The sequence below is a fragment of the Diorhabda sublineata genome, chromosome 3 (genome assembly GCF_026230105.1).
Source record: "Diorhabda sublineata isolate icDioSubl1.1 chromosome 3, icDioSubl1.1, whole genome shotgun sequence".
Taxonomy (NCBI): Eukaryota; Metazoa; Arthropoda; class Insecta; order Coleoptera; family Chrysomelidae; genus Diorhabda; species Diorhabda sublineata.
In genome coordinates this window covers 27234161-27249840 of record NC_079476.1, presented here as the reverse complement: position 1 = coordinate 27249840, position 15680 = coordinate 27234161, and the positions used below count along the sequence as shown (strand labels likewise).

General features: G+C 30.6%; 1 protein-coding gene across 1 annotated transcript; it reads left to right on the top strand.

Annotated features, from left to right (window-relative positions):
* The first annotated feature begins 312 nt into the window (after positions 1-312).
* Positions 313-15461, top strand: LOC130441744 (otoferlin-like). Its single transcript, XM_056775528.1, has 26 exons — positions 313-465; positions 523-585; positions 1002-1086; positions 1194-1347; positions 1399-1579; positions 1629-1973; positions 2698-2751; positions 3478-3630; positions 3686-3853; positions 4056-4163; positions 4262-4378; positions 4437-4577; positions 4640-4891; positions 4981-5179; positions 5603-5850; positions 6035-6441; positions 6576-6746; positions 6847-6992; positions 7213-7361; positions 8192-8379; positions 8525-8763; positions 9515-9684; positions 9779-9879; positions 10746-10902; positions 14951-15130; positions 15252-15461. The coding sequence occupies exons 1-26, from the start codon at positions 313-315 to the stop codon at positions 15459-15461; spliced, it is 4539 nt and encodes a 1512-aa protein (XP_056631506.1).
* Positions 15462-15680: the final 219 nt, after the last annotated feature.

Below are 15680 nucleotides of genomic sequence, written 5' to 3'. Positions count from 1 at the left end.
GGTCGAAAATAAAGATATGATAGGTATTCATATATACAGGGTGTTTCTAAATGCATACGACGAAATTCAGGTGGTGATTGCTCGTATGAAATTAAGATGGGTCTTGCTGAGGTAAAACACATCTTGATTTCATACGAGCAATCACCTCCTAAATTTTTTGGTACACCGTGTATATCAAATGTTAAACATCTGCGAATTTATACTTTGATGGTTTATATTACTTCACTTTCTGATTTTCGTCACACCAAATCGGTTTCTTAGATACCATTATGATAAATTGTCAAATTTTTAGGTTAGATAGTCATTATCAAAATGTCTAATAAAATATTTCTAATAACTATCGCGATATTAGAAGGAAGACATTATATATGGGAAAATATGGACTCTGTTGTTCTTATTAATATAGACAAATATCGAAAGGCAACAAGCGTAAAAAAGAATTCTAGTTCTCCTTATTATAACGAGGTATCAATGTTATAGAAGTCACTTTTTCGTATTTTATTGTTTAAAAATCTTTTTCAGTATTTCGTTTTTGAATTTTATACAACATTGGATATCCTATTACACAAAAATATTACAATTATGGTGAGTAAATATTTAAAATAGAGTTACAACCCAAAGATAGAGGAACCAAATGGGAAAATACATTAAAAAACCTAATAAAACCTAAAAAATATAGAAATGGGTACATCATCCCATTTATTTACTTTTAAAGGGAAGATTTGGTTGTTTTTTTATTTGGCTCAATATTTGATTGGGAGGATTTTGTATGGTTCTGATATAGGATTCGCTTCTTCTTCAGGGCATTGGTTGGGATCGTTTTTAGTGGGCTTGTTTCAAGTATGTTGTTAAATACAGAGGTAAAAATATGCCTCGGAAACAATTGAAAGAGTTTTAAGCTACAGGAAGATTACAAAAAACCTGCCGAAGAGAAGCTATAATGATAAAAAATTAGTGTTGTAAAATAGTTTTTATTTTTCACGTAACGCTTTTGAATCTAGGTAATACAACCTCGGAATTTATGGCGAAAAAGGAAATTATTAGGTGAAATAAAATTGGACGTAGCTACAGTATGGCACCAAAAACGTAAGATCAGTACAAATGTTCAATATTCATAGTTTTACGCAGAATATTAGTTTCCGCTATACTGACTTTTTGCAAACTGATCCTATTGATGCATGTGATAATTGTAGATCACCAATTTTATCACAAATGGGCGATACTAAATAGTGCCAAAGCGGAAGTGTATAGTGGTCCCAGGGGGTATCTTAAAGTAGATATATGCGTATTGACCAAAGGAGAAATTCCAAAAACGCCTACAAATATAGTAAACGATAACATCGAAGGGTGAGATATATTTTCCAGCTATATTGTTATTATTTCATCTAATGATTTTAGAAATTTGTTGTTATCCGAAGGAAGATTTGTGGAAAGACAAAGAGCTACTTATATTTTCGACGTTTATAGTTGTAGAAATATCATAGAAAAACCGTCTATCACATTTGAAAATGATCTATCACAACAATCTACGAAAAATAAGCAATCAATGTATATAGAAATTACTTTTGCTGGTGTTTCTGTAAGTAAACATAATCGATAATTGAATCGGTACGAAATTCTAATTTTAGGTGAGAACGTCTACTAAAAAAATAGCGTCCTCTATAGAATTCAACGAAAGATTATTTATAACAGATTTGTTTCCACCGCTGAGTCAAACTATAAAAATTGAAGCTTGTTACACTGATACATTTAGAAAAAATGTTCATTCTCAAAAACAGATTGGTCTGCAGCAAATATCAAATGATAAACACGAAGGATTTTTACCAACTTTAGGACCAACTTTTCTACATTTATATCCTGATAATATCATGGAAGGATTTGCGGGAACAATTTTGATGGCTATCGATACTAAACTGGATGAATCGGATGAGAGAAAAGAAAATAAAATTGAAAACATTCCTCCTCTAAATGAAGTATAAGTAAACTAATTTTATTCGATTTATTCTAATTTAAATTTGTTTTATAGAAAAAATATTTTGAATCGAATAATATAATATTATTTACATGCATATCGGATTTGACAGGTATCAGTAAAAAGTTTTCTAAAAAGCCTGTATGTATAAGAATGACGTTTGGTGATACATTTTTCGACGAAAAACAAATTTCTATCGATACAACTGATAGGAGTAAACCAAAAAAGATTCTAAAAAATATTTTCTATCTCGATTATTATACACAAAATCCTTGTTTGTGGATATTTCGAGAAGTACCTTTTTTCAAAAAACGTACTTATAATTCAAATATGTTACATAAAATCGCAACCCAACTGGTAATTAATATACATTAAATTCGTATGGAGATATTTCAAATAAAAATTTGTTTTTAGAAAGAAAAACTTTCGGAAATTGAAAAACTTTTCGAAAATGAAAATTCAGCGAAGAGATATAAAGTACTTAATCAACAAATTTCAAAAGTTTTAGATTTTGTAGCAGCAAGCGCTTATAAATACATCGATATTTTTGGATCTTATAACGAAAATTATGTGACAAAGTTGGATATAGAAAAAAGAAAAATGTGCTTGCAACAACTGGTACGAAATTATCAACAAAATTTTTGACTACTATCAATTTCCAAATATTTTAGACAAATATTGCTGAAAACATAAAAAATGTCGATTCTCAACATTCCAATAAAAAGAAGTTTAGAAATTTACATAAAATTTTGAATCGGATAAGTTCTCTAGTAGAAGATGTGAGTTATATTTTCAAAAATGATATAAAAAAATTTAATATGCAATACTAAAAATAAAATTGAAGAATTCAGGCTTATTACAAAGCTACTCCCAACGAAGAAAACACAATAATCTTCTTTCAGCTCCATACACTTTCGCCAGCGATGTTCAATAAATTCCAAAACCTTTTATATAATAAAAATAGCCATTTACTGCCTACATCACCTCTTCGTTGTTGGAAAATCTTTCACTACCGAGCCATTTTTTCAAGTCTGTTGACAGAAAATAATCCGAGGGAGCTAAATCTAGCAAATAGGATGCATCAATTAGCAATTCAATAATTTTGTCCACTGCAATAACGGATGTGTGAGTTGCTGCATTGTCTTTCTTTTTATCCAAATGCAGCCATTTGCTGACGTGCGCTGGTCTTCATCGAAGATAATAAATACTGTTGAAAAGTCTGTTGTTTTGTATATTGGTAGCACATTGTGGCCTTCATTGATGTTTGATGTAGAATAAAATAGAAATATCAATGTCATTGAAGCAGGAGACAAGCACGATTATAAATATTGACCTCAGCTTTTTTCTCATGACCAGTAAGGTTAAATAGAAAAAATATTGATGAAACAGGATCTGTGGGTGAATTAATTGTTGAATTAAACTAGTAGGTTGTAATAATGCTGAAACATAATACGATAGGTCTCGCAAGCAATGGTTATAAAGTTTTTATTTTCTGACGAATCCAGGTTCAAGATTGCTGGCCGGATATAATATTATGGTTTGTATGCGGGAAGAAAAAAGTCTCGTATATTAAAATTCCAGCTAGAGATGTAATATATTCACCGAATCCAGAAGAAAAAGGAGAATACTGCGGTGTAAAAAGGACAATATGTTTTTATGTGAGTTAGGAATAAAATTCTACTGATTTATTAAAAAATTTTTTATATATTTAAGGAAAATTCCTTAGACGATAATAGACTTACAGCAAAAATGGATTTTACTATGTTTCTCTGTTTAGAAAAACATAAAATACCATGTTTGAGTGAGATATCGTCTATTGGTCGATATTTACTTGAAAAAGTCGATTCAATACCGACACATTTGGTGGAAACAAACAAGAAAGTGAGCATTATATTCAATTCTGAATAATTTAATATAATAAAAGCCAGTTTTCCAGTGTTAGTCATAAGAATAGTTTAAATCATATTTCACAGCCAATTGAAAACACACTTACTTGTTGATGATATTTCACTCTATATTAAATTAATTATTGAGTTTGTCCAGCATAGCAAACATAACAGTTTATTATTTTTAGCTGTTTCAGCTGCGATGTTATTTATTTCAAGGAGAAATAATTTGTGGATTTGACCACAGTGGACTGAGTGATCCATTCGTTAGAATAATATTTCAAAACATGTTACAAGAAACCGAGGTACCTAGTGCTTGATCGAAGTCCTAATATGTTTAGAAATGTTCGCAAGCAATCTATATGTTGAAACCAAAAAAGTACCGCGTTTTTCAATATTCTAGGTTATAGAGAATTCATTAGATCCAGTTTGGGATCAAACATTAGTATTCAATGAAATTTATATGAACGAATCTGATGTACCTTCAATTTTATTTGAAATATTAGACAAAGACGACTTCGTGAGTTTTATGATTATTTCAAATTATTACATATTATGAGAAACAAGACAAATTTTAGGGAAAAATTGAATTTATCGGAAGATCCATCATAAATCCCCAAATAAAATGTCCAGAAAATAATTTGAAATTGAAATGGTATCAAACGTACAAAAATGACGAAGTTACCGGTGAAGTTCTTGCCGCTTTTGAATACGTAACCGTAAAAAAATGAGACATTTTTATATCTATGTTATACATATCGATATTTATTTACCATTTTAGGAGTCTGATGTATCAGATCTACCTAAAGAAGGTAAAATATTCTCTATTCCCAAGGCATTAAAACCCACTTTAGTTTCGCATAAATTGGATGTTTTATTTTGGGGAATACGAAAACCGGGAAAAATAAATTTAATACCAATAAGAAGACCGAGGATAACAGCTCTATGTGGAGATTTTAGTTTAAATTCCGATGTTCTTGAGAATGTATCGGAGGACCCCAACTTTTCACATCAGTCAAACAGCATTTCACTGGTAGATATTTTATTAATTCTCTTTATAATAAGCTCATTATTCACCTCAATTTATGTGTATAGTTTTTTTATAGAAATAAAATGTTGTAGACAATTCCGACAGAAACAGAGTATGCTCCTCCATTCCGTTTTGAAATGTACGATAGCAAGAAATTTGGAGTATACACTTTCGCTGGTGTACACATTACTAAATGTTCGTCTTTCATTGTAACTCCAATAACAAGAAAACAAAGACTGGAAAAATTGGCCGGACATGTTGAAATCTACAATAGCTCTGATTCTGGATCCGGTAGGCAGGATAATTCATACATTTTTCCTCTGATAACAATTTTATCATGAAAATGAATATACAGTCCATCAAATGTATAACGTTACAAACATGATTAAACAAAAACTTCATACATTCTCTCCTTTTTTACTGTAATGATAAGTTGGATGTCTAATTCTAACATTTTAATGCCGATAAGAGATGATAATAAATATTATTAATGAGGATCTAGTCATTTAGTCGTTATCAGATAACGTCACGTTAGTATTTTCGCTTCCAGCTAGAATTTTATAATTGGTTATTCCAAACCAAATTACAATTTGGTAAAAAGTCTTTCAATGATATTAGAATCTAGAAACCGTGTCCACCGAAACGTATTTAGAAAAAAATCTTTGGTATAGAAGAATGAGTCTAACAATAACTAATATATAGAAACTTTTTAAGACTCTCTTCTATTCTTGCAACAAAACTTGGAAGAAATAAAATCACCCATTCGCCCCAGTGAAACTAAAAAGAAAAAACCGAGAAGCTGCTTATTAAGTCGATGTTGTAGATATTTCTGGAATAGAGATAATAAAAGTAAAAGTGTTTTCTGGAATCAATCTTCCGGAATTTACGAACCCTTGAATCAAGAAGATGATGAAGATGTAGAGGATTATGACTGGTGGACGAAATTCTATGCATCAATTAAAGCAAGTACAACAATAATCTAATCCAATGTCGATGTTTGAAGAACTATCTGTAATTTGTTGAAATTTGTTTCATATTTTCAGGACGCTGATACTTTGGAATTAAAAAAATTGAGAACCCTAAAAGTAAAAATTACCACAAAATTTTTATTGTATTTTGCATACTTTCGAAATTGATATATTTTAGGTCTATGATTCGGAACTTGAATCGCAAACGGAATTCAATGGATTCACCGATATACTCACATCATTTCCAATTTTCAAAGGAAAACGTACAGGTGACGAGGTGATTGATCAAGAAAAAATCACGGGAATTTTTAAAGGGTCAATAAAAATCTACAGATATCCAATAATAGGAGACGATGATTATGTTTTTCCTAATGGAGTATCCGTAGAACAAGGATACTTTTCCCATTATCCCGAAAATCATCCAGTTAGGTACCTATTGAGGGTTTATTGTATCAGGGCATTAAATTTAAGACCGAAAGATCTTAATGGAAAATCTGATCCCTACATTATATTATCGTTGAATAAACAAGAAATTAACGATAAAGAACATTATATTGCTAAGAATGTGAATCCCGTATTTGGACAGTAAGTTTTTCTAAATAATGTCTCATTCGAAAAACTTATTATTGAAATTATTGAAATTCCTCAAATATTTTCGAGATAACTGAAGATACGTTTGCAATTTTTATCTGAAATTTGATAATATAAATTATTTTTAGATGTTACGAATTTAAAGCAGTATTCCCACAAGATTATCTCTTAAAAATTAGCGTTTGGGACTATGATTTAACAACAGCTGATGATTTAATCGGAGAGACTGAAATTGATCTGGAAAATAGATTTTATACGAAGCACATGGCTTTTTGCGGTATAGCAGAAACCTACGAAGAGTGAGTGTTGCAATTGAATGATGAAATACATGTGGTGGTTTTCAAATCAGAAACTCTTATGCCAGAAGATCTTTTTTCTAAAATATTTTGGTTTTTAAAGGTTCGGTTATTGTACTTGGAGAGACCAGCACAAACCGACCTGTATATTATCGGAAATTTGTCATAAATGGAACGCAGGTACTCCAGAGTATAAAGAAACATCAGTTCAAATTGGCGATAAAGAATTTTTGGCTGATAATTTTAACCGTAAGTCAAAAGTAATTGAAATAAAAAAGTTTCTATTTCCATTTTGCATTATTTACAAATACTGTGTCAACTGTGCCTCCAAATTTATCGTTATTTAAATGTCACAGTAAAGAATAATTTTTGATTCAGTCTGTAACACTTTCGCCATCTCTTGATAACTATTCCAACTTATACAGAGTCTCAAACAGAAATGATCGAAATTCCGAAATCGATTTTTTAGCAAGTGGCGATTTCGATTACGATAAAGAAGTTCTCGCATTATTCGTTTTACGACGATGGAAAGAGATGCCTTTAATTGGATTTCCTCTAGTTCCTGAACATGTCGAAACGAGGTCGCTGTTTCATCCCTCCAAACCGGGTATCGAACAGGTAGATGATAAACATTATTGACCATGTAAACGAGAAAACTTGTGAAATTGGTACTACATTTGGACAAACAATGAGATTATTTATTAATTTTGGTTAACCAATTTTTGATAATAACTTATTCCTAATGATATAGTACGAATACACACTCTGCAATTTTAGGCCCTCATGCCTTGATCAAATAGATCCCTGTAAGAAATCTGAAATGAAATCAAACGCTTAAGCTACTGAACGCAGTGCGTCACTAATGATCATTCATTTTTATAATATACGTTGTGGAGAATGCAGTCATGTTTTAAAAACATAAATAAGTTAGAAAATATTTGAAGAAAATTATTTTATAATCACGTATACAATTGCAACAAAATTTAAAACAAAATCTGGGATACATTTTTTTTAGAAGATATCTGTATTTTCAAATAGGTTTGAAAAAGAAATCTTCATAAAGATCGAGCGCTTCATCTATTAGGCAAGAGATGTCACCACCATTTAAAATAAATGTTGGATGGATTGAAGAAATACACACAAAGAGTCTATAAACGAATTACACGCTTCATCTACTAGTTAATAGATGTCGATAACGACAATATAATTAATTTTTAAAATGATTTCGTTTTAAAGTTAATTAGGGAACATCTTCAATTTTATTAAGATATTGATTAAACATTAAAATATTTTATTGTTAACGTAGTTCATAAATAATGGTTGGGTGACTTTTATACTTTTAACTTAATAGCTTTGAATATTTCTCCTTTGGTATCTAAATAAAATATTTGTATAATTAATTAATACTGGGTTTTTCTTTGTATAGATTTCTTAACTTTTTTTAACAGGGAAAGTTACAATTATGGATAGATATATTTCCAATATTAGATATCCCTCCTCCAGGAAAAGTGGATATAACATTACGTAAGCCGATCACTTATGAACTGAGGGTTATTATTTGGAACACAGAAGAAGTTCTATTGGACGAAGATGACTTCTTCACCGGAGAAAAAAAATCTGATATATACGTTAAGGGGTATTTATTTTCTTCCCAATACTTCATGGAAGTATAATTTCTATAATATGAGAAAAAAAATTATTTTTCCGTACAAAGAAATGCTAAAATTAATAAATCATAAGACGTGGAATTTTATTTTGTTTTATGACGTTGTTTTGTTTAGATGGGTAGGTGATAATCTTCAAATTCAAAACACCGATGTCCATTATCGTTCTCTAACCGGCGAGGGAAACTTCAATTGGAGATTTATCTTCAATTTTGATTATATACCTGCGGAAAATAAAATTGTAATAAGAAAAAAAGAAAATATATTCGCAATCGATCAGACTGAATTCAAAATGCCTTGTAGATTGACCTTGCAGGTGTGGGATAATGATACGTTTTCGAAAGATGATTTTCTGGGTAAGTAATCAAAATAAGAATTACATAATTATTAGCTCATTGAATCGATAGAAATTATTTTCTTTCAACATAAATTTGTTTCAAAAACTTGCTGAGTCTCACAGTATTGTTCAAATATTGGTGATAAACATATCCATGTTTAAAAAATCATGTACACCAAAATAATAGAAGCATTGAGATGAAATTCGAAAAAAATGTTTAAAAGGGTTAGATATATGTAGAAAAAAATTAAAACGTTTATTGATTCTACGGGGTTGGAAATAGGTGGTATCAAATTTCTTCGATTATTGATGAAAAACATACGCATGTTTGAAAAATCATCCACGACAAAATAATGAGAGCGTTGAGCTGAAATTCTGGAAAGGTGCTTATAAGAGCTAGATGTATGTGAAAAAAATTCAGGATGTTGCTGGGTCTCACAGTATTGGAAATACGAGGCACGAAACTTGTTCAAATATTGATGAAAAACATTTGCATGTTTCAATAATCATCCACGCCGAAGTAATAAGAACATTGAGCTGAAATTCTACAGAGGTGTTTATGAAATAATTTTTCTATGATAATTAGAAGAATAAATAACTAAAATAAACCTACAAGATGTTTAAAACAAGAATGAAAGTGTCCACTTTTCGAACATTTTCGCTAAGAAATATTCTGAAATTTAGGTGTTTTTATATTCATACGAATTTGACACTACACAATTTATTATGATTATTATTGATAAATAATTCTTTAGAAACCGTTATTTTAGGTACATTATCTTTAGAACTAGCAAAATTGTATAGGCCTGCAAAAACTGCCAATAAGTGTACGTTGAAAATTGTTGAAAGAGGAGCGCCAACCATAAATCTATTTAAAATACGGCGAACGAAAGGATGGTGGCCCTTCAAAGCCGGTTATTCTAAAAATGAAACTTGCACGGTAAACATCAAACCCTAATGTCATTAAAAAATACTTATTGCCTTCATCGACAGCACATATTAGATATATTGAATGAACTATTTGGTCTTTTAAGGGTAAAGTTGAAGCCGAATTGGAACTGATTAGTTTGGAAGAAGCTTCAAAAGAACCAGCTGGTAAGGGAAGACACGAGCCTCAATCTTTACCCACACCAAAGTATGTTTCTATTTACTTCATGCTATATCTAATCATAATTTTATAGTCCGGTCAATTAAGACATTAGCAGTTACATAAATTCCCACCAAGCTGATAATAAACTTACCGTTTAGATGAAAATCGCGAAAAACCCATTTTTTGACATTTGATTTAGAATAAAATTTTCGCTATACATGGGGAAAGTTCAAATTTTTGTTTATATTTTAAACAATTTTCAGCTTGAAGCTTATTTAGCTTCATTCTTATTTTTTGGTCTAATTTGACCGGACTATTAATGATTTATTTTACATATTTGTCTCGACGTTTTAACAATTAATTTCGCGAGAGAAGACCCCTATGCCGTTCGATTCTTTATAGACGCTTATATGGAGAAGCTCTGATCAATTGATTTCTATCTCGTTTTCTTGAGGAAAATAATTAAAGTTGATTAAACGCAAAAAGTAACGTGTTATTGTGGTATGTTGTTTTATAACTTTTAATTTAATGAAGCCACAACAACGACAAAACACAACAGAAATAGCACTGACGTTGCTTTGGGGGAAATTAACCAACAAGTCGAATTAATTTTAAGATATAAAATAGTTAGAAAATGGATAAAAATGAAATAAATATGGAGGTAATATAATGTACGTAATAATAAACTCCTGCAAATCATCGGAATATTCTACTTCTTCAGTTTCCAAAAGGTCCAAAAGGTTTTTCAAAATCTACGAATCCATTATCTAGAAATTGGTATTAACGAGCATTTTACATTCGAATTCCCATGATTATCAATATGGTATTTGTTGCGGAATAAAAAATTTTTGTATGTAAATAACTAACTAAATGATGAATTAATTGAAAGCTTTTAATAAATTTTATTGTAGTCGTCCTGATACATCGTTTACTTGGTTCAAGAATCCTTTAAGAACGTTCAAGTATGTTATTTTTAAATTACATAAATGGAAGCTTATAAAATGGTTGATATTTTTGTTATTGGTATTTATGATAGTCGCCGCTATGTACTCCTTTCCTGGATATACGGTGAAAAAAATTCTCGGAGTTTGAAAAATTCGAAAATATATTTACCCAAACCAATTTTGAATATTTTAGCATGTACTTTGTTCGTTATATGTTACCGATCAAACCCGATTTCAGTATATCTAGAAAATCAAAATAAATTGAATGAAATATTCCGTAATTGGAAAGATAATCATTTTTATTAAAACAATAATGATTCGTCATTAAATAATTGGTTATACAAACAATCACACTATAACAAATAATGAGTGTTTTTTTGATACAAGCAATAATCGTACCTCAATTATTACAATTGTTATTTATTTTTACATGATTTACTTTGGTCGCACTTATCATTGCCTAACTAACTATCTAACCTAACTTCATTGATAACACATTATAATGAGAAGACTTTTTACTTTCGCTTTGTAAAATTTTGTAAAAACTAAACCGTGCAACCATATTGGAAGCTCTGAATCGGTGTAGACTAGAACTTACTAGTTTATTCTAGAGTGTGCGTATTTCAGGATCAACTAGTTTGACCTGAAATCAGGTTTGGCCGTAACATATATACATAAGTTTAATAAAATGTTACATTTTAAAGATTTTGTTTTATTTGTTTGATTCCTAACCTGTTAAATGTGCATTGCATCGATTTACATCTTTCCAGAAAACATTATGTTGGTTTGGAACTTAAAGAAACTCGAATAACTTTTCAATTGCTCACGTTTTGTGATAAAAAATTTGTTATTGGTAAAATGCAAAATCTCATAACTTTTCTATTTTGAATACCCGTGTACACGAACTTGTCACCATCGTCGAAAATTTCATTAAAGTAATGTAACATGGGAAAAAATTAAACGCCTCTGGGTGTTAATTTTGTAATGTATATTTACATAGAGAGGCGCGCGTCAAATGATTCGATTCGATCGTATACATATGAAGATTGGTCCTGGACGAGGTAATGTTTATTGTTATGACTTTCCTCTTTCTCTGAAAATTTGTTCCGGCGATTTTTCGTTTGCTACAAGAAAGGAAAATTTGTATACTCATGTCAGTGTTAAACCACGTGAATTTTAAAAAGGTAACAACATTTTTCATACATAGATTTAAGTTTATTCTATAGTCGTTTATTTTCAATGATTTTCTCTCGACTTTTTCTATATTTGAATATTTCAGACATAGATTTACATCTAGTAAGTTTTCACTTTCATCAATATTCCATAAAGCATTCGTGTTGGACCCTTTTCGTATTAATCAAAGTTTTCTCTGCGGTGTCTGCATTTTATCAACAATTTCCTTTATAAAATGGAAAACTTTTTGATCCCCACACTCTACGTAAATTGTTTCATGAAATTCGATGCTGATTAAAACTTTAAATTGTACAATACTCCTAACCATTTAAACTTTTGTAATTGATACGTATAAATTAATTATTAGAAATTCGATTCTCACTATATTAAAGGGTCAAGGATTATAGCGGACGATGAGGTTGAATTTGATTTTGTCAAAAATATAACAATCAACGTTTGTTATTTGAGGAGTTTTCCAGTTTTCACAAGTCTATTTTTCTGAAAATCTTCATCTGTCTCAGACTGTACACTATATGATGCGTTTTCCTGGTTTTTCCTAGAGTCAGAGCGTAATATATCCATTATTTTGGTCCTTTATAAAAAGACGTCCTTTAATTCAATATAGATAGATAACAAAATAAATATTTGAATAAAGGTGTGAAAATCGCAACAATTAGAAAATTAAAAGGCATTATTAGTTGAAGTGCAAACAACTACATTTTTAAACCGTAAGTTTTTCATACAAAATAAAAATCGATTAATTTTATCAAAATGTCAACCCTATATCGTTAAAAAAATATTTTACGAAATAGTCAATCAACTAATTGAATGTTTTCTATCGAGACTTTCTTCATTATTATCTAATTATGTCTATCGTGCCATAAACATTTAAATTTTAATACAAGTAGCGTCCTTGGGGATACCTACAATTTTTTGGTTGATCGGACACATGTCAAGCAAATATAGATTTTTTAATAAGACGTTATTCAGTATTGCTCAATACAGGTTATATCATTCGATTTTATTAGTATCAGATGAAACAAGTCGCTATTGGCAAAGAAGGTAATAATAGATTCAGACGATGAAAAAATATGAAAATTTCGGTGCACAAATACGAAAAACACAAAAAAAATAGACGTCCTGTAAAAAATATGACAGACGAAAATTGTTATTTTTCGCTTAATTCTAGATATTTTTGAAATTTTCTTTTGAAAATGAGAATTTCAGAAATATTAAGTATCTATTGTGTCCCCATTTACTGGAGGACCCTGTGTTTACAGCTGATCTATGAATCCCACACCTTTCAAAAAGTCTAGAATGTGGGATAGCTTCAATTACCAGAGATCTTCGTCTTCTATTTCATACGCACTCAGGTGTAGTGCTCTGGAGCTCCTTCTTGGAGGTTTCATCCTCTGTGGAACAAAATCTATATGCCGCATTATTTGCTAGGTCTAGCGGCTTCAGGTGTTTGTTGAGCGACAGTGCCCCGATAGAACTGTTAGATTGTTCTTAGAATGATACATTCAGCAAGTCTACTCTGGTTATAGTTTCCTAAAGAGTCTTTGCCTTTCTCAACCCCTGTAGGGCGTTCGAATAATTGGTTTTGCTCCAATCTACCTTATTTCCTAGTGTTTTTTTCCATTGTTCTGTAACTGATTGCCCCCGCTTTAGCGAGCTTATCGTTTAATTTTTCTAGGCAATCCTAAACAATTTTGGATTTTATCTTAGTATACTAGCTTTTACCCGCGGCTTCGTTCGCATCAAATCCATTAAATAAGTATCAAAAATAACCTACAAAAATCCATAACTCCACATTGAATGTCCGCGCCTAGCTCCTCTCCAACTCAACCGATTTAAGTGTTCAAATACTCAAAAGAAAGAAGGTGTTTCAGCGAGTGTTTTTAAACTATAACGAACTCTGTAGCTATATTGGAACCTGAGATATAGATCTCTGAATGTAGAAAAATTGCCAAAAACCTACAAAAATCCATAACTCTACGTTGAATGTCCGCGCCTAACTCCTCTCCACCTCAACCGATTTAAGTGTTCAGAAACTCAAAAGAAAGAAGGTATTTCAGCGAGTGTTCTTAAACTAAAACGAACTCTGTAGCTATATTAGAACCTGAAATATAGATCTTTTGAATGTAGAAAAAATGCCAAAAACGTACAAAAATCCATAACTCCACATTGATTGTCCGCGCCTAGCTCCTCTCCAACTCAACCGATTTAAGTGTTCAAAAACTCAAAAGAAAGAAGGTGTTTCAGCTAGTGTTCTTAAACCAAAACGAAGTCTCTATCTTGAATAGAACCTGACATATTGAGGATAGAACGTGTGTATGTTAAAAACTCCCATAAGTAATGTACAGGGGAAAATCGCATTTGAGTATAACTTGAGAATGGTGAAAATTAGATGAAATCCGATGGTTGATGGCTGATCTGTGCATCAATACCTTTCATTGAAAAAAAAAAATGAAGCAAATCGGTTGGGTAGAACGCCTGAATGGACTCGGAATGGAAATCATCATTTTTTTTAATATATAAGATATCATCTTCTTTGGTTTTTCTTCCTTCTTATTTATTCAGTTTTATTTTCCTCTATTTTCTTTTCCATTTGAAAAGATTTGTTTATTCAATATTTTTTTATATTTCAGTAAAAATATTTCAACAAATATACAATTTTTTTAAACATTTGTTACATATAAAAGCAAACTTCTTGAATTCATTTTACGTACATACTTAAAAAAAGTTTCATGTCTTACATGAACCCACTATTCTAACCATAGATCGACCCTTTTTCACCCTACCCTATATTTTATACTAAAGGTATGGCAGACACGTGTAGAGTTTTCTTTATATTGGATTCTTGGAATTTTCATGTTCGTTTTTCTTTTTCTTAGAATACAATGAAAAACTTTCATTACCTTGTATAACGTTTCGATTTTTTTACAGAAAATAAAATAAAAAATAGAACGTTTTCCAAAATGCAGAATTTTCGACAGATTCTTCAAACTATTTCCAATTGGAGGATAGATACTAACGATGATTTTTCTCAACCACCCACTACGCCGATAATCACAGTTATACCGATTGTGGACGATCCTATCAAACAAAAACTGGAAGAATTACGATTGGGAACACAGGATAATAAAGATCGAAAACCTATAATCCAAAATAAAATGGTAAGTAATGGATATTCAAAACTAGAAAACTCTTTTCCACGTCCTATGAAAATTTTATTTTACAATATATGAATTATTCCAATATAATTCATTATAATTCATAATTTATTATTTACAAAAGAAAATGGTGTATTCATCGAAAAAATGGAATAAAGTGATGTTTTCAGGCAAATTTATGGCTATTAATGTGCTCTGCGGCGATTTGAAGTGCTTTACTACAAATTTTGTTATAATAAATTGTGTTAGACAGGAAGGAGCAGCTTTTTACATATCGTATCATCTTACCAAAGTACATAATTTATTTTATAGGGCTTATCACAGTCGATTTTGACATTTTTAATTATAAAACAAATGTTCGTTCTCCTATCCGTACATTTGAAATTTATGTGAGTAGAAGGGTCCAAAATGAGCTACTGTCTTATGTAGAAACACAAAAAATAGGCAAAGTACAAAACTTCCATCTAAAGTGGGTCTTCTATATTGCCCGCTATTTTCTTCCGCTTTAATAAACCAGAAATTTAACTTGAAGGGATTTGTTTTACCCAACAAC